Genomic DNA, 19,450 nt, shown 5'->3' on the forward strand with positions numbered 1-19,450 from the left:
ACGAGCAGAGTGATTTCTAATTTACTGTTTCCATGATGGGCTCTGCGCAGATCCATGGAGGGTTGTGAAATCACTCACAAATACACTGCAGGTCAGACAGAAGTGCACTGAGTTGGTGGTGAATTTACATTAGACCATATTAGTTTATGCAAGAAATATTTGAGGAAGGCATGTCCGGAAGGTTTCACTGTAGTTCCAAGCGAGCCTTGGAAGAAAATAATTTTCAGTCAAAGATTCATGGAAAATGATCACATTACTCTGTGAAATGTTTGTGTCCTTTGGAGCACAAGGAAGTGGAACAAGCACATTGAGATGAGTGAGTAACACAATGTAGCATTGCACATCCCAATTTACTATCCCTATTTATCTTTTAACATTTAAACACCACTAACTTCACCATGTTAAAGCACATGTTCAGTGCAACCTAACTACCCTGAAAGACTAATGCATGTGAACGAGGTCACACAGTGTGTGTAGGCACTGAGGCTTGGTACTACAGTAGTCATTAGAGTCACTTTAAGCCCTCCATCTCTTCTTCACTTTTCCTCTCTCATCTCTCTTAGACAGCACAGACACTAATGGAGGTTGGACTAGACCTGAGGGAGAGGAGAGAGGGAAGAGGAGAGACGACAAAGGAGGGTGGGAAGAAGAAGTGTGAGAGAGTGATGAGGGAGTGGAGATTGTTAAAATTGGTATTGGTACTCGTATTATTATTATTAAAACTGGGATTTATTTTGGTGGCATTAGCTTTAGTATTCTAATAACTTGTATTTATTTTAAGAGAGGTTCCTTATTAATGTTTGCATCTCTTTTTAAAAAGAATACTTTCCCTTGAGTAAAAGGACAACAGTTCATAGTCTACTTGAAGCAGTGGCTCATTAAAATAAGTGGAACACTTGCATTACTGCAAAAAAATGAAGGCATAAATGGAAGTGTGGGAAGAGACAACTTTTTTTTTGGGGGGGGGGCATCCAAGTGGAGAAGAGTGATTGAACTCGAGAGTGAGAACAAAATGGAAAGTGAAAAAGAAGAAATTAAAGAAAACAGACAGGAGAACAAGGTTTAGATAAAAGAAAGACACAGACTGTCGCTGTGAATTAAAGGCAGATTTTTGATGTTCTTTAATAAAATATCTGTCAAAACAAGTTGAAAAACCATTCAACATTCACACACACATACATCCATCAAGTGGCACACCTCACGGCGAGTGCCATTGCAAAAGAAAAGACATGAATCTGACGTGTAACCCAACAGCAACTTTCCCCAAGTACAGCAAGAGAAAACAGGAGGACAGCCAGCAAAAGTTCAGGGAAAGAAAAAGGGTAAGAAAACCGCAGAAAGCAAAGATGAGAAGGTGAGAGAGAGAGAGTAGGTGATGTGTCCCAGGTGTGTGCTATATCCTCAGCAGTAGTTAAGAGCAAGGCACAGCAATGCCTCAGCCATCCGTCACCATGGAGTTAACAAGCTGTCAGGGCCAGAGAGGATCATGGGCCACAGAGGCCGGTCACTCTGCCTCGAACACCACAGGAGCCAATCAGAGGATGAAGGAAGAAGGTGAGCTAATGTGAAGAAAAGGATAGTTTACTACCACCCAACTATTTGGTGGAAAAAGAAAACACGAGGAAAGGACTGACGAGTGGAGAGGAGGAGCAACAAGAGAGGTGCCCGTGTGAGGGTGGTCGGAAGATGGTCATTTCAGAGCAAAGAAAAAGAAATAGGAAGGAATGGGATAAACTATAGTAAAGTATTTTGATAAGTAAAGAAGAAAAATGTCAAAAGCCATACATCAATGAATCTTCTAAACAACCCATACACTTCCTTTCTGAAGGGTTGTATACTGTAAGTAATTGCTCTACATTTCCACCCCAAACTTAATAAAACACCTCATACAATGGTACTATTTGCAATTATAGTACAAAAAAGGAGTGCAGTGCAGTCCATAATACAATGGTCATAATTCCAATAGGAGAAATTATTGCTCATTGAGATTTCAAAGAATTATTAAATATCTATTCATGTAGATCTTTACCATCACCAGATGTAAAATGTCTGTATAAACCTGCCATTGGCCGACTATTTCAATCTGTATTATTCTCCGTTTACGCTTTCAATGTATTTCGAAAATCATCGGCATAATGCAAAATGACACCAACCACCAAGCTAACCACGCACACGCTGAACATGGCAAGTTTTCATGAATATTTAGATTGTGCAATAAGGCAGGCCTGCTTGGTGCTTTTTTGTCTTTTGCAGGGATTTTGCTTTTTTAAACAGAATATGTTGTACCTTTAAACAAGTCAGGACAATCATGGGCATGACGCAGATGAAAAAAACTGCTATCTGTCTTTCTCTGTTTCCAGCATGAGTAACTTTTGATAGGTCAGGTTAAACTGAATGCAGTTAATCTGCGGCATAATGGAGTATGAGTAACCCGATTTGTTCTCATCTTGATCCATTAAATAAATCACTGATGAGAGGTAATCTTCCCCATGTAACTACGACAGTATAATACAACCCACTGTTCACACTAAATTATAGCAATTATAGTATTTTTTTATTCCCTTTCAATAGACTGACCCAGTGAAAACTAACACACCGAGATGATTTTTAGATTTTCTGTCATCCCAGAGACGCACATGAAGTTAGAAGTTGAAGAAGAACAACTTAAAAAAAAACAAGAAATTAACCACGAGATTTTTAAATCTCGTAAAAAGGGAACTGTGATGTCATGAAAGTGTTTGTTTGATATTCTGCTGCCTGGTCGTAGGCATGTATCTTTCAGTGTGGGCATAGACATGGTTACCCATGTACAATACATAGGGCACAAATTTGTGCCAGTCAGAGCTCTATAATGAATCCATCAGCGTAATATGACACGCATCTGATCTGCTATCAGTCCTGACAGCAGTGAAGTGACAGCTGACTCTCCAAGTCAGAAACATGGAACAGAGGAGACCCTCCATTTAAAATGAGAGGAAACTTCAAAATACATATATAGGTGGAAAAATAGAAAGACTTAGCTTGTGGGATGAATTCAGTGCATTTCACGAGTCAGCCAGAATGTGAGCCACATACATGTACAGTATTTCTCTGTCAGCAGAATGTTACAAAGAGTGAGTCAGGGAGCAAAGTGGAGGGTGACGATGGCAGGAGAGGAAGAGGTGGAGCAGAGACGAGGAGAAAGAAGATAAGAAGAGGGAGAGACAATTGAGGAGGGAGTCACAGACAACAGTGGAAAACAAGAATGAATACTCAACTTTGTATAGTAAACTTTTGTAGTAAGTCAATCAAATTCAATCCATAATCATATCAGATATCACTATTAACACATATTTCAATTGATATGATATGTACAAATTGAGAAAAAACAATGGAGAGAGAGAGAAGAAGAAGTGTGTGCGGTGCAATTTAGAGAGGTGCTTCAGGTGCTCTCCTCCAGGCAAGGGTGCGAGATCACTTGTGTGTGTCACTGAAGGCCTCTCACAGCTACTGAGTGGTGGACAGAATTATTGATCTGCAAAGAGATGGTGAAACAACCACTTATTTTCCCCCTTCCTCACACACATCTAGACAAAATTTACTTCAGATACACTGCACTGAGCACGAGCAAAACCCGGTGATGACAGAGAAATGTCTCGTAATCACGTCACAGTGGCATGGTTTTATTGTGAAAGTCTTTGAAACAACCTAAAGTGCTGTGTACTCGCCCTCTGTCAGCACATAAGCAATCCAACATATCTATATATACTGCACAGTCTACTTGAGTGCGATCAATACACACACACACACACACTCATACAACGGGTACAAATTGTACCAAACATCAAGTACCAAACTCCTGCACCAGTTTAAGTCCCACACAACCGCTAGATGCACACACAGAAACTCGCACATCCTCCAAGTCCAACACAAGTAAAAGGCATAAAGCCTGTGAATTCATCCTCCCCCCACCACACACACACACACACACACACACCACCACCACACACACACACGCAGGGCCAACAACTCAAACTGATTTTACTGAAAGAAAATCAACTACAGCAATAACAACCTTCCCTCAAACCACTACACAATCTTTTTCACCTTTTACACTCTCACTTATTTTTTTCTCACACCATCTCTCTCTCTCTCTCTCTCTCTCTCTCTCTCTCTCTCTCTCTCTCTCTCTCTCTCTCTCTCTCACACACACACACACACACACACACACACACACACACACACACACACACACACACACACACTTAGGCGTGTCTTTCTGTGTTTTAACATGCTTACAGTTGCAGCAGCTATAGGTGTCCAGTAGCCAATGAGCAGATGGTTTGGTGCAACAGAAGCCCAGGCAATGTGAAATAAGATTTTGAGTTTGTGTGCGTGTGTGTGTGTGTGTGTATGTATGTGTATGCACCGGCATGTTTGTACCCTGTGGCGAGGGGCCAACTGAGACTTGCAGAGCTCAGCCATTAGCAAGTAGTGTAAAATCCTCCTGAAACCTCTATTCCCTCAAACATCAAAGACGGAGTCTGAAAGGCAAACAGAAAAGTCTTGCTGTCCAGTTTTGTCTGTCTGACTGCCTACACTCTCCTTCTATCTTTTGAATTTTTCTTGTTACATATTTGTTTGTCTCTTATGAAGACATTCTGTCACAAATGTATTACTTTCCCCTCTTTTTTAGCTCCTACCCCTGGGTAGGTATTTTTTACCGTCCCCGCAGTTCCTACTGTGACGTAAGGGTACAGTGATTGGTTGAAACACAGGAGCACAGGCAATAATCATGTTTAAGACACTGTGAAAACAGTAAGCCGGGTAAACTACAGCTATGAGCGAAGCCGTTTTAAACAGCAGAGGAAAAAGTTTCAAATGGAGGCCCAGAATACTGAGAAATGGACCGTCAACAAAGTCCATGCTTTATGAAGCCCATACACATAGGAGGAAATACAACGTGACTTTGGTTCAAATATCTTTTAAAACTGTGGTATTGACTAGCAAACAGTAGTGAATGAAAAAGTGTTGAGAGAAAGTCTGTTTGCCCCTAAAGGCTCCTGCAATTCTTTCACATGACAATGATGAATCAGGTTTAAACCGACCAACTGACCAAGGAAACAGCTTACAGACATTACACTCCTTAGAGCCCTGCACTCTGACTATTGAGAGTAAATAGCACCATCGGACTCAGATGTACACACAAACACACACACACACATTACTGCAGCAGTGCGGCAGGAAGCCCAGTGTGTTCTTGTCTGTCCCTAATGTGGAAGGATCATCCTTACTCCCACTGGCGTTGTCAGTACAGTCAGCAAACAGACAACTGCCTGGTCTGAGCACAGACTAAAAGCACACACTCTCACACACACACACACACACACACACACACACACACACACACACACACACACACACACACACACACACACACGCATGTCCATGCATGCATACAGAAATGCACAATAGATTGTCCAAACAGTGAAATTGCTTCAGTTGTAGCTTTGTAAGGATGTCAAACACACTTACTTCAAGAAGATTCTGGGATGACTGCTGTAGTGTGGTTGCAAATCCATAAGATAAAGCAGCGAGGGTTGACGGGGTGGGTTGTGGGGGTCAGAGTCGCAATGGATGAAAAAGATGGGACCGAATATAGAGGAGAGGGACGCACCAGTAATAGTAAAGGAGATAAAAGGGTAGAAAAAAGGCCTCTAACAATTAGGACTACGATTCTGGGTAAAATGAGAATCATGGTTTTTGCTTAGAATTGAGATCACGATTTTTTTCAATATGAATGTTTATTGCTTGCATTTACCTGATAGAGATAACTAAAACAACACGATGATACCATATATATGATATAAGATATTCTAGTAAATGAATATATTATCAATTATATTATGAATATAACATTTTTTATGTATCAACGAGTCCAATAAAACACTAATGACGCCAAATGCTCAAAAACGACAGACTTCGGATGATTTATCGACATTGATGAACCTGACAGAGAAGATTGCATCAAATTTAAATCAGTACGATGTCTGGTAGTTTTCCTTCAGCTTCCCTTGCAGTGCTGCGGGGTGAAATGCAATTCTCAGCAGGCAGGCAGAACTCAGCAGGATGTCTTGATACCTGCAACTCTGGACAACAGAAAGGGAAGTGCTCTGTTTTAAACATAATGAGTCATTGAACATAAAAACAATCAGCTTTAGTCTCTTCTTGCCGACTTTGAACCATTTTTTTTCTGAGCCTCTCTGTCTGTGTCTCTCACTCGCTCCCTCTCAGTTTACTTTGCTGCCGGTTTCTGCTGCTCACGTAGTGTAACGCTGCGTTGCTATTGGTTGAGGGAGAGCAAGAGCGCATGTTTCAATGTAGCTGATCTCCCGAATGAAAATGCGGGAGAATCGTTGTCATTTCAAAATGAGATTGCATGAGAAGGCACGAATTGAGATTGCGATTTTGTTTTTACAATAAATTGTGCAGCCCCAGTGCCAATGAACAAAAAAATGCAAATGATGGGAGTGATTTAAAGAAGATGGGGATTACTGAACATGTACAGGGAGATGATTTGTGAAAACTGGTGAATACTGGTGAGAATTAGTGAAGATTATGGGATAAATATAAGTTATGTCTAAGGTTAAATTGGCTGGTGCCATCAGTGAATGAAAGGATATGGGCTGGAGACCATACGGATGCACCAGTTGCGAGGACAGGTGGTCTGCTTAAGGCAGAAGAAGACCACAGGCGCCAGCTCCGGGAAGGGCAACACGAGAGTGCTTAGGTCACTGCCGATACTGACGTCATCACCCAGACCCACTTCCTCAATGATGTCATCAGCATGCGCCGAGCTGTGTTCCTCACTCTGCCCTGGCCCTGCCGAGGAGATGCTCCCCAGCGGCACAGGACACTCCTCGCTCGTCATGGCAACTCAGCTGAGATCTGAAACACAATGTGAATTCACATAACAGTAAAGATAACAGTAAAATGTCTCTGAGGATTTTCGGTCACTTAGGTCATGGTCATTCTGAATGTTATCCAACAGCAGCTGGACGTGTTTTAGTTTCTTGAAGATGTTGCACCCTTCATCTCTAAAGCTTCTTCAGTTCCAGTTGTCTTCGGATACCGCTTATACTTTTTTGTTTTTTTTTAATCAACTTGCAGTGTTAGCACTACCCCAAATACATCTTAATTGAAATATTAATTTCATAATGTCTGATTGGATAAACAGGCCTTTGGTTACGCAGTAACTCCCACAGACCACTAAAACACCCCCACATCATAACATCCCCTCACAACTTTCATGATCGTTTTAGTCCCAAAGGCCCAGTAGCCTCTAGCTGTCTCTATGCCCTGTGAAAGCAAATGGTCTTATCGTAAACTCACTTGTCTGCATAACATAATGCAATGCTTACTAATAACAATCACCTCTTACAATCAAGCGCACGGTAGCGACAGCGGAGAATAAATCAATGTCAACAGTCATTGCGCATTCATCGACGAGTCATTTAGTCCCATCACAGTGTTGTGCGGAAGGAAATGGCTTTCCATCTCCTACCACTTAGCTCATGAATGGATTCACACTTATCTGTGAATATAACACACACACACAAGCGCACAAAAATGTTGACACATTTCTGCATAATTCTGTGTGCAATTGTTGAACAATATTTTCACAACAAAGAAAACAATGCTGCAGAACACTTTGCATTCAAAGCATCTGCTTTTGTAAAAAAAAAAAAAAAAGAATACAAACACTAGAAATTTTCGGTTTTAAAAAACGGCTTCATGCTCCACCAGGAGCAAAAGCAATTGCCTACCTTTTTTTTTTTTTTTTTTTTTTAAAGACTTCCTGATTTGGTCATCCTTCCTTGTGTTTTGTGCTACTAGTGGGTAAACATTGTTAAATGGTTTCCTTTTTATCCGTCGTGTGTTTATTGTGGTTATTTCTTACTGTGTGCTGTAGCCTACAGGCAAAGTTAATAGTTTGCTGAGTTTTAGTTGTTAAAAAAAAACTTTCATCCGTATAAACTATTTCACATAAAGTGCTGACATAAAGGAGAACACATTTCTTGATATGATAAATCATGAGTCTGCACAGGCTATTTTATTGTGAAAACTGTACAGATGCCGTCTGCCTTCCTCTGCCCGGCTGATCTGCTCTGTTGCAATAATCAGCTCCAGTGGCCGTGTCAGAGCCGAAACATGACGCAGACGGATCTGGTGGAAAATTGCCTTAAATCCTGGGTCGCCCTGCCTGCGTGGGTTGTACGTGGCGGTCGCAGAACATCTTGTTTTTTGTTTCTGGGCCCATATTAACAGGTTAAAGCAGCCACACAGTGTGCACGAGACACCTGAGTCATGCCTCGCAGCTAGATGATAGGTGAAGTGTTTATCTTTCCTGCGGGACGTGTGTAGTTCCCAGCAACCATCGACAGGGAAAAGATTTGTGGACACACAAACCAACAGCAGAAACACAATGCAGGCTCTTATTTTACGATATCAATAATTTAACAGGGCAGTATTTTCCGGTGCGTTCTTTATCTCTGCGTCTCTCTCTCTGTATGTGTGCCTGTGTATCTCGCTCCAGACGAGGGTAAACAAAAATCAGGTGACTGCTCTTCACTTACTGAGCCTCAAACATCTGATTACTGATGGCCATTATCAAAGTAGAAAGATAGGAGTGGCAGTAATAACGCTGCAGCAAACACTCTGGCAGTGTGGACACACACACACACACACACACACACACACACATGCAAGTGAGGCGACACGCACACGCCATGCAGGCATTGTTTCAGGGCTGACTGCTGGCAAAGAAGTCCACCAGTTGAATGATTCAAAGGAAAACAGGGGAACAATTTTAAAAGTAAAAAGAGCAAAGATAAACAGAATGACAGAAAGTTTGTTCTTTTGGCTCAGCCGGTCTTCACGTGTGTCAAACCAGTGAGCCAGCAAGCCTGTCGGCCAGTAGCAGCTGGAGTATAAGTGAATGTATTAAAAACATACTGGACTTGGTAGTCATCTTGCTTTTAACTGGTAGCCAAAGGAGGCAGCCAGCAAGAGGAGCCAAGAGAAGGCTGGACATGTGCATAGCTGGACATATGGACAGTCTTGCACACATACCCACACACCCACACACACACACACACACACACACACACAGACAAGATATTATTGTTTAAAGCTCGCGCTAATGAATAGATGTCCGATTAGGATCATGTTTTAGACCGCTGCATGATCATTTCAAACTGCGTGATCATGTGTGAATGTGATATTTGCCTCACGTCTGAGCAAAAAACACGAGCAGATAACTGCAAACCTGCATGCGTAGGTGTGTTTTCCTTTATGTGCATGTGTGCGTGCATCAGTATATGTATTTGTTCGCACTAAATCCTCCAGTAGGATGAAGTGCCAGAGGGGGAGCCCACTTTGTTTTTATAGGGTAATGATATTAATGGCTATTCATTACAAGCTAAGAAAATAGGACAGTGGTGATTCAGAAGCCACTATCTCTCGCAGCTCCAGGGATAATCCTCTGACGAGTTGTTAAACCAGGTAGACCACACACGGTGACACACTGATATACCTCGTAATCTTTGGCTAGTATACCTGTGTATCCACTTATTATCTCACGAGCACTAATACATACCGTCTCTCAAACTCGGCTCCTGCCTCCCTTTTTCATAATTGGCCTTTGAAATTAGCTTTACCATGGCAACAGCTGCTTCCTGTGGTGCCAGGAAGTTTATTCTTTCTCTGTTGTGTTTTATTTCCCATGACAAAGCTTCTTAGGGAGACCCTGCAGCTATTACCGGCGACTACAATTAAGTAGGAGACAGCTTTGCAGAAATGTTTGGAGGGAGTTTGCTCCTGTGTGTGTATCTTGTGTAAGACTATTTGTATATTTGTGACTGTGGTGAAGAAAGTGAAAACAAATGGTGTTACTCTCGAGTTTGTTTGCGTCTGAAATCATTTCATCGAACTTCTCTGCACCATAATATCGCCCTTCCTTCTTCAGTGTGCTTCCCTTTTAAAATATTCCTGGATGCTGTGAAAGCTTCCTCTGTGTTTTTTGTGTATGATGATGATGATGATTGACGAATGTGTGTGACACACACACACACACACCGAGAGAGAGAGCGATAGAGAGACTACGCCCTCGCTCATGTGTTCACACACACACACACACACACACACACACACACACACGCACACACACACACACACACACACACACACACACACGCACACACACACATCCACAGTTTCTCAACATACATGCTCTCACACATTAGCACCCTTAATTGGGGGAGCAGATATACAGTCACCCATTTAGCTGCACTATGAGCAAAAGGCTGTGATGAGCCATGGAAAAACTTGCTTTCCCCCTCCCACACACACTCACTGCGACAGTCTGAGACAGACACAGACAGAGGCTGGATGGAAAACAACAGTAAAAACATACTGTGGATGGTTTGAGCTACGTATTCTTCATTTCAGTCATTTGGTGTGGACAATTTGAATATAAAAAAGAGCCATGAAATGCTGTGTTATTAGTATTGTGTTTACACTCAGATGAAAAATCCGATGTATAACACCCAAGGGATAGAAGTCCAAGATTATCAGTGAGTTATTGAACGAACTCAAGATATAAGGAACTGGGGGCTTAAAATAAAGAATAAGTGATATTCCAGTGTTCTTAAATCTGATATTAATGGCTTTGAGCTATGTTCAGAGTTGTAGATAATACTTGTCATGTACTTTCAAAGAGGGGTCTCTCATGTATGTAAATCCTTAATCCCATCCTGAAATCTGTTTCACTTGAATGCTGCTTTTTGACCTGAAAAAACATTCACATAAGTGCAAAGGTGGAAGCTCCGAGACTGCTCCTGTGCACAACACCATGGCGTGCATGGAACAGGAGGAAGCAATAACCTTTGTGAGTAAGTATTCCAAAATGAAATGTTGCAGAAAGCCTACGGCCATGAGTTTGGAGATGTGTAATTTAGTGCGAATGACCTGAACTGTGACGCGATGGCTCTTGGGTTCTCCAAAATGACAATGTGTCCACTCAGAGCACGTTGAAAACGTACAAGTGTCTCGCCCACAATAACATAAATGTTTCAACCCACCATTCCTATTCACCGGATTTGTCTCACCGTGACTTCTTTCTGTTCCCCAAACATTTGACACAAACTTTGATGCGCGCTTTCTGCTTTAGTTTCATGTGCTGATGTTGATCAAGTAACAAAACTTGGAATACTTACCAACAGAGGTTATAACTTCCTACTGCTGCATGCACATCACTGTCCTGACACTGTCACGGCAACAGGAGAAGTCTCTGAACATTTTGATTCATACACCAGTTAATGTAAATGATAAATAGGTTGTTTTTAGGAAATCTTCAATCTGTCCTCAGCTTGGACAATATTTTTGGAGGAAGGTTTTCACGCATGTCCCATTATATTATGATTAATGCCAGTTTTGTAGATGTAGATAAAACCCAGCTGTCTACTATAAGCAAAATTAGGACTTCTGGAAAAGAACTGATAGTATATCTGACACATTGTGTCACATAATCCTCATTTTTCTACAGAGGGAAGTTATTAAAAAGTGACTCCCTGTAATGTTGCATTATAAGTTTGAGAATTCATAAAGATTAGTTCGGAAAGTTGTAGATGAGGATACAGTTTGTTTGCTGTTTCTTTACAAAAAATGCAGCTAGGTTGGAGGAAGAATGATGATATGTGTTTGTCTGTTAGTGTGTCGGTGCCCGTTGCATTTCAGGTGATTTGGGACAATTCGGAGCCCACAACAGCGCTTGTAAACAGCCTGACTGTCACACTAACTCAGCACAAACTTCTGTCTTAATATTGCATATATGCTTTCTTTCATTGTGTCAAAGCACACTCAAGGTGACACAATATTATCGGTAGAGAACACATACTCTTGACACACGCACACAAGTGCATTCATAATAGTGTGTGACTGGGCTGAAAAATGAGAACATTGAGCATTTGAGAAAACAAGAGGCAGGTCCCTGGTGATTGGTATTATCCCAGAAGAGTGTGTGTGTGTGTGTGTGTGTGTGTGTGTGTGTGAATCATGCACTGTTGTTCCATTCAAACGCAGACAGTGGCTAATGCTATTTAGAATCCCTTGAGGGCAAATATCCCAAGAGAACACAATTTACACACACACACACACACACACACACACACACACACACACACACACACACACACACACACACACACACACACACACACACACACACACACACACACACACACACACACACACTCCCTGTCTCATCAGTTCTGTCAGGCTGTGCCTCATTCAGTGACCTGAGATAAACCAGCTTTGACACCTATTGCTGAGTGATCAAAACAACACATTACTTTGTTACTGAGACCATCAATATATGCAGTGTGAGAGTCTAATGCATTTATAAACCCACCACTGACACGGGAGCCACCACTGAATATGATGGCTGGCTTTTTGACAGCACTATAAAATTGCCTCCTAAAATGTGATAAATGTGACTCTCATATAATGGAGAAGAACATCATTCCCACTCTGCATCTTTGCCTTGCCAAGTAAACTTCAATATGTTTAGTTTCGGGCCATTGTAATGTTTACAAGTGTCAGTATAAATGGACTTCCAAGAATGATCAAACACCTTTATTGCATATTGTAAATTGGTTTTGATAAACTTTACAACAATCCTTCTTTGCTGTTTATGGTCAGAGTTCAAAAATATATTCTGCATCACTGCATCATTGTTTTCATTTCAGACGTATTCACTTACTACACTTCACCAGCCAGGCTTCATGTCTTCTCACAACCACGAAATAAGTCCAGGCAGGTACATTGTGCTCTTATAGCCCCATATCTCTAACCAGCCTACAACACCTGCGGTTCTTAAACCTGCAATAATAGATTGTGTATAAAAATGGACATAATTTCTGGGTCCAAAAAAGTGAAGCCAATGTGGAAATGCCTCAAAATGCAATGTCACTGATGGGGCCAGAAAAACCTTTGGCTCTCATAGACTCCCCTTCAACTTCTTTCATGAAATGCAAAGTCAGTAGATTTTTTTTCCACTAGTCATTATGGTGTCATGAGCAAAATGTACTCTTTCTGGTCAATGTTCTGATGGACCTTCTGAAAATACTTTCATCATTTATTAGATATTGGGCCTTAAAAACGGCATGTTTGGGGGCTTGTCTGGTTTGATTGACATGTCTGTGCAGTCAGGTTGCCGGTATTAGTGAGAGGGCATAGTCTCCTCAGTCAGATCCAACCCTTCCTCCTCCCCGGGATCTATCTTGGCTCCGCCAGACTGTTGCTCATAGCTTCAGTTTTCTTCAGTGTGACTATTGTTTGGATACACGGCTTGTGTTAGCGTTCGCTCAGCCACTCTGAAGGCCGGACCAATCAATGACCTGTGTCGCTAGTTAAGTGATTTGTTCTGCCCCTACTTCACTGTGATTGGACTGTGACTGGTCCTCCCATTGAAAATAATTTAAAAAAAAATACGCTCTGCTCAGAGAAAAATGCTGGTAGACATGGCCCCTAGGTAGCTGTAGCGGTTGCAGAATGTTGGCTGATTTTGGTGCATGCTCATTGGTTAAAATTAACCCGATGTCTACACCAAGTAGGATAGAACGACTGTCAGCGATTCCCAAAGGAGTGTACCCAGACTGAATTTGGATACGCCAGGCTACCCCAGCTTCACCCTCTCTTCCGAATATGATCACTTCCTGCTCCAAAACAAACTCAAGATGGTGAAGATGCCAAAATTGAGGCTTCAAAGTGGCAGTTCACAAACCAGTAGGTGGTTTCAATTTGCATGTAATTTGAATACAGAAAAACTGCCCCAAAATGAGGAGTTTTGAGGGAGTTCAATTCTTTCCCAACTGCAGGCAAATTACACCCCCCTTCAGTACAGACAGACAGATGGTATGTGTCCAGAAGAGCAACATGGTAGATTAATGTAGACACATGAGATGACAAAACCATAGCATGCAAAAAAATAATATGATCTGGGTGGATTTCAAGCATGAGACCAAGAGAGGAGTCAGAAAACTGCAAAAACAAAAAATTTAACTGTGAGGCTACTGCCGTTGTTGTAAGTCAGTCAGAGTAGTTCTCAACAAGGCAGTGATCACACTGCATCTACACTATCTGTGATAGGCTGTCACAGAGCAGCGTGCATGGGGTTCAGGAAATCAGAAACATTCTGGCTTAGTAGATTTCAGTTACATTCAAAATGTGACTAGCAACATCAGTGACACAGCCGTCAGTGCTTACTGTTGGTGAGCAACAAACCGATTCTTAAAAGATTGATTAAATGGAAGCGAACTCAAGCAGAAAGAATGTAAAGTACAGTAGGAGATCAATGAGCAAAGCTGAGCCATCTAAAATCCTATTACGAATTCATTCTTCATTGGCTTATAGTGGGATAAAGATGAAAGAAACTCTGGGAAATGTCGCTCCACACTGAACACTGCTGGTGCCACTCAGCTTCCAAGGAAAAATCAATGTGCTTGACAGTCCTGCCCTTCCAAACCTTCTGCTGTGAACATCCTGAAATTAGGAACAGCACCCATTACATTGAAGTGTAGTTTTCTTCTTTTTTGACCCATCTCTTTAAAATCCTCAGAGATCTGCTTGTAATAATACCTCCTTAATAAATTAGCCAAAATAACTTGACATAGATTGATACCAGTTCAACACAGAAGTAGGATCATTCCAAAGCAGGAAAACAGCTCATGGCATATTTGTCATTTGCGAGGTCTAAACCTCTGCAGTGAAATGGTCTGATACCCTGCAGCCATAGCCAGACACTTAAAGGTATTTTGGTTGGTAAGTGACATATGGGTGTCTCACAGCTCTCCTGCTTCCAGCAGAATTATCCTGACTCTGCAATAAAGACAGATTGGTCCAGACATTTGTTATGGATCACAGAGCAGCCAGGTGGGCAGATTTACCCCCAACAACCATATGCTCTGTGAAACTCTTTATTGGTCTATTTTGTAATAACAGATAGGAAACATATATCTCAAAAAGACAGGTTGTCATATAAATTGAAAAAAAAATAAGTATAATGGGACAATATGTGGTCCAAATGAGTACAAAAGTAACCTCATAAGGCTGTTGCAATTTAAAGATGAATTAAGTGCATATTTACACAAACATCCCCCTCATGAAAAAACACAGATTCCACATGCAAAATCTCGTGACCACATGACACGTGATTGTGCACATGGGAAACGTGGTGATTGTACATTTTCTTGGTGTAATGTGTGAAGTTTATGTAAATTCCTATGTGAAAACTCTTCCACATATTTTCCCCATTTTACCATGTGGTAAACATGTGTCATACATGTGATCACGTGTCCCATGTGGAAAAGATGGTAAACTTTTTCTGTTAGGGCTGAATCAAATGACTATTTTGGGTGCTGCTGATAGCTTTCAGAGAATGAAATAAGCAGCCAAACAAAGTCATATGAAATATTTTGCAGCTGCTCTTGGCACAAAAGTAAATACAAACTAACTCGGATGCAAACTAATTTAGACTGGGCAGAAATGTCAAACATTTAGCAAGAAACGAGAAGAGCTGTTCCTCTCAGGAACGTCTTGAGAGAGTTGAATCACATTCACTGCATCTTTGTTGTGTCATGCATCAACAGTAAGTCAAATAGAGCATCGTCCTTGGTTAAAACACGGTTGACTTTTTTAAGTTTTGGAAGGAACTCACAGCTCTTCTGTCTCTACGGCAGTTAAGGTTTTTGATCTGTGGAATGGATGAAAGATTTAGTCTTCCTTTTGGAATTTAAAATTTCCACTTTCCATTTGAGTTCCTTAATCTGTCTTGATTTCTATCCGTCCTCTCCCTCCATTGTTTCTCATCTTCTTCTCCCCTTCTGCTGCCCCTTCTGCTTTCTCTCATTTTGTCTCTGTTCTTCAACCCCTCTTTCTCCTATTTTCTTTTACTCTCACTGTGTTTCTTTTGCAATGATGAAGAGGATACTAAGCTCAGTGTCAGAAATCATCTTTAGAGAGTTTCTGACAGTGGATTACACTGGAGCAGTGGCCCCATCAGTTTAATCTGTTTTAACAGCATTAGCCCGAACCAAGCAGCTGAGACCATCGTCATGGATGCGCTGTTTGGTTATTGAGCGCATCTTTGTGTCTTTAAGTCAGCATGAGCGCTCTGTTGTGTAAAGCCTCCTTGACATGACAAGCTGATGCCAATACAATACTTCACACTGTGTTCAGGCTCAAACTGTTAGCATCATGCTAACAGCTTTCATAGTTAGGATCACACTGAAGTTCAAGTATTAATAATACATATTCATCTGGTTGCACGAGGACTGACAGGCTGGCAAATGAGCTAGAGTGAAGCGAGTGGAGTCTGGAGCTTACAAATTGGATCACGGCTCGCTGCACATAGTGCTGAGGCTCAACTAAAGACCACAAACATAGCTCTATTAAGGAGCTTTTATAGAACAAGCTACAATGCTATGATTTCACTTTTGAAAGGAGTAACCAATCTTTTATTTAATTTCATCAGACTCTGCACATCAATTTCAGTTTCGTTTTTGCTTCAACTCAGTTTGAAAGACGAAAAAGAAATCTACAACTTGAAAGCAGGTAGTGCTGCCTCTGTCTCTGCTTGTTTTCTCCTGTGACCGCAATAGATTTATTGGACGTTCCACTCTGTTCGCTCACCTGTTTTTCTTTTAGCCTCGGTATTGTTAGCCACCACCTGTACCAATATCAGAGCTGTGTTTTGAGATTTGTCAGTGGGTTATTTTTTACTTTTCGATCCATGAGCTCTTAATCGTGTTGCTTTCTGGCCTGATGATCCATGTATACAAACTTCATGGATATCCTACACAAGAGCTTGTAAATACTCTAAAACTGAATCAATTTTAAAGAACGAGGGTTTATTTTCACAATGGCATGTTTCTTTTTTTTTTTTTGTCTGGCATGATTCGTAATGAGATGACAGAAAGTAGAATTGACAAAGTAACTGATGAGACAAATTCAACTCCTTTCACAGACCGGTTATCAGTGCATTTATTATCATCACTAATGTGAGTGTGTATGTATGTGTGAGCTGTAAGTGATGTGGGGAAGCTTCTATGCATCGTGGAAGTTTTTGTTTACACACTCCTTTGTGATATTGACTGATTTATAACCGGCTCCCCCAGTTTCCCAACACGAATCCATATTGGCGAGTGAGAGGAGGTGCAATAATGCTGCCCATGATTTACTCTCAGAGCTCTGGCTGTCATTCGGCCACCCTGATAGATGACAGACGGTTCCCTCCTGTGTGAGGCAGGGAGAGCTCATACTTGTAGGCGTGCCAAGTAAAATAAACGGTAAATTTTATAGGCTGAAGTGTGGCTGCTAGCTTTGGTGAGTGTGTGTGTGTGTGTGTCTAGGTGTGTGCGTGATATATTCTCGGCGTCCAGACCAGATCAAGCATTTGTCTGGTCTTTTCTGTTATACACTGACAGTGGCAGGAGGACTGAACACGATCAATTCACGTTAGGGACAGACTGCTGCACAGCTGCAGGTGCACATATAATATGTGTGCAGTTTGTGTGTGTGTGCATGTTCTGTGTGGGTTTGAGATGTGTTTGTGCTTTGCCACAATGTCCCCTATCCTCCTCTCTATGGCTTCACACACATCCACACAGAAAAATAAAATCACACACATACACTCATAGGTAGCAAGTGAGTCTCAGTAATGAGGACAGTGGGTGCTATCATTGTTATAGGTGTTCCTTAATTGGCTAAAAGCACCATTATCTTCCCAATTTAAAACACAAGAGAAGGCTATGTGACTGTGTTTGAGAAGGGTTTTGTGATTTAGAGTTACTGTAATGCCCTCAGCCTCCCTCGCCTTCGATTTAACTCACTTGTTACCCATGTGGCTGTTTTAAATTTGCAGCACCACTGTCTTCGAGGGGCTGAGAGTCTATTCTCTTCTGCTTTGTGGTTTTCTATTTAAAGTTGCCTAAAAGCTTCATTGCCTTAAGATCAAAGGAACGAAGTGAATTCGGTTTAACGTGGGCTTTTTACAAGGGAAGAACCAAGAAGGGGAGGAGAGGAACAGAGGTTTGAGGGAAGAGGAAGTGATGGAGGAGGAGGAGAAGTAACGACAGATCCATTCCTCTTTTTCTCCTCTGCGGGGCAAAAAGCGTCGAGTTGAACATCTGTCAGCACTCCTTATCTTTTCTCCCCCTGTCTCTTCAACGTCTCTTCCTCTCCTTTTAGAAATCTCTTTCCCGTTGCTTTTATGCCCTGACAGGAAACTGCCATCCAAAGTTTGAAAACTCGGGGAGGAATGGCATGAGGTGATGTGCGTGTGCACAGGCATGTGTTAGTGTCTAACTTTGTGTCTATGTGTGTGTGTGTGTGTGTGTGTGTGTGTGTGTGTGTGTGTGTGTGTGTGTGTGTGTGTGTGTGTGTGTGTGTGTGTGTGTGTGTGTGTGTGAAAGAGAGTGCATGAGACAAAGAAAGAGCAGACAAAGCCTTGATATCAACCCCGAGAAGGCAAGCTGAAGAAAAAAATGAGAGCTGCCTTGACGGAGCACGCGTGTGAGTGTGTGTGTGTCAATGTGTGCGCCAATGTGTGCGCATGTGAGATCTCAAAATTCATCCTTCCTACTCTACGACTGCAACAGTGCTGCATATCTGTGCCTGAGTACAGTACGTACATGTATTCTGTACGAGGGATGGGACGTGAATTTAGAATATTCAAATAATCGTTGAAATATTAAAAAAATCGAATAGTGCATGTGGCTGTCGTTCTTCCTTATTTCGCCCGTTTTTACCAGCGAGTGGTTGTAACGCATTACTCCTGCCATAAGGTGTCGGTAATGCACCTAAAAGCTGCCTGCCAGCTGCCATTAAACAACATAAAGACAAGAAGAAAACATAGCTACCAGGCTGTGGAGCTTTGCAGGTAATATTGTGTAGCACTGAGATTAGATATCGCGGTGCGAACAGGAGAAACATGCAAAGATAACTACAGCCGTCCAAAATTTCTACGTGGAACTCCTTCAAAACATAAATGAAGATGAGGTGCAGTCAAACTCTGCAGGTAAAGCTAGCATGAACGTCCACTACAGCTAAGCATCGACGTTAGAGTGAAGCACCTAGCAGAGGGTCCATCCACTGATCAATAATCAATGGCCAAACGAAGTGAGTTTGATGTTTGGGGTGCGGAATGAACAACAAGCCTCATCTCAACGATGGTGCTAAAGACATGCTTCTTATCAGCTCTGTCCATGGCGAGGGTTAGAAGATGGATGGTATTTGCTGAGCACAAGTTAATGGCGCAAGTGTGTGTGTGTGTGTGTGTGTGTGTGTGTGTGTGTGTGTGTGTGTGTGTGTGTGTGTGTATGCGTCACAATCTGTTACAAGAGATGGAAACAGG

The 19,450-nt window shown here is 41.7% G+C and overlaps 1 protein-coding gene across 3 annotated transcripts in view; it reads right to left on the reverse strand.

Annotated features, from left to right (window-relative positions):
* LOC138198101 (voltage-dependent T-type calcium channel subunit alpha-1I-like) overlaps positions 1–19,450 on the reverse strand; it is a 172,172-nt gene that overhangs the window by 119,236 nt on the left and 33,486 nt on the right. For all 3 annotated transcript variants that reach the window (XM_069149294.1, XM_069149295.1, XM_069149293.1), the window contains exon 2: positions 6,663–6,927. In XM_069149294.1, coding sequence (XP_069005395.1) covers positions 6,663–6,910 — 248 coding nt within the window. In that variant the 5' untranslated portion in view covers positions 6,911–6,927. The remainder of the gene's footprint in view (positions 1–6,662; positions 6,928–19,450) is intronic.

This window comes from Embiotoca jacksoni, unplaced genomic scaffold (genome assembly GCF_022577435.1).
Source record: "Embiotoca jacksoni isolate LCO1_2020_lvr unplaced genomic scaffold, fEmbJac1.0.p SCAF_15, whole genome shotgun sequence".
NCBI lineage: Eukaryota > Metazoa > Chordata > Actinopteri > Embiotocidae > Embiotoca > Embiotoca jacksoni.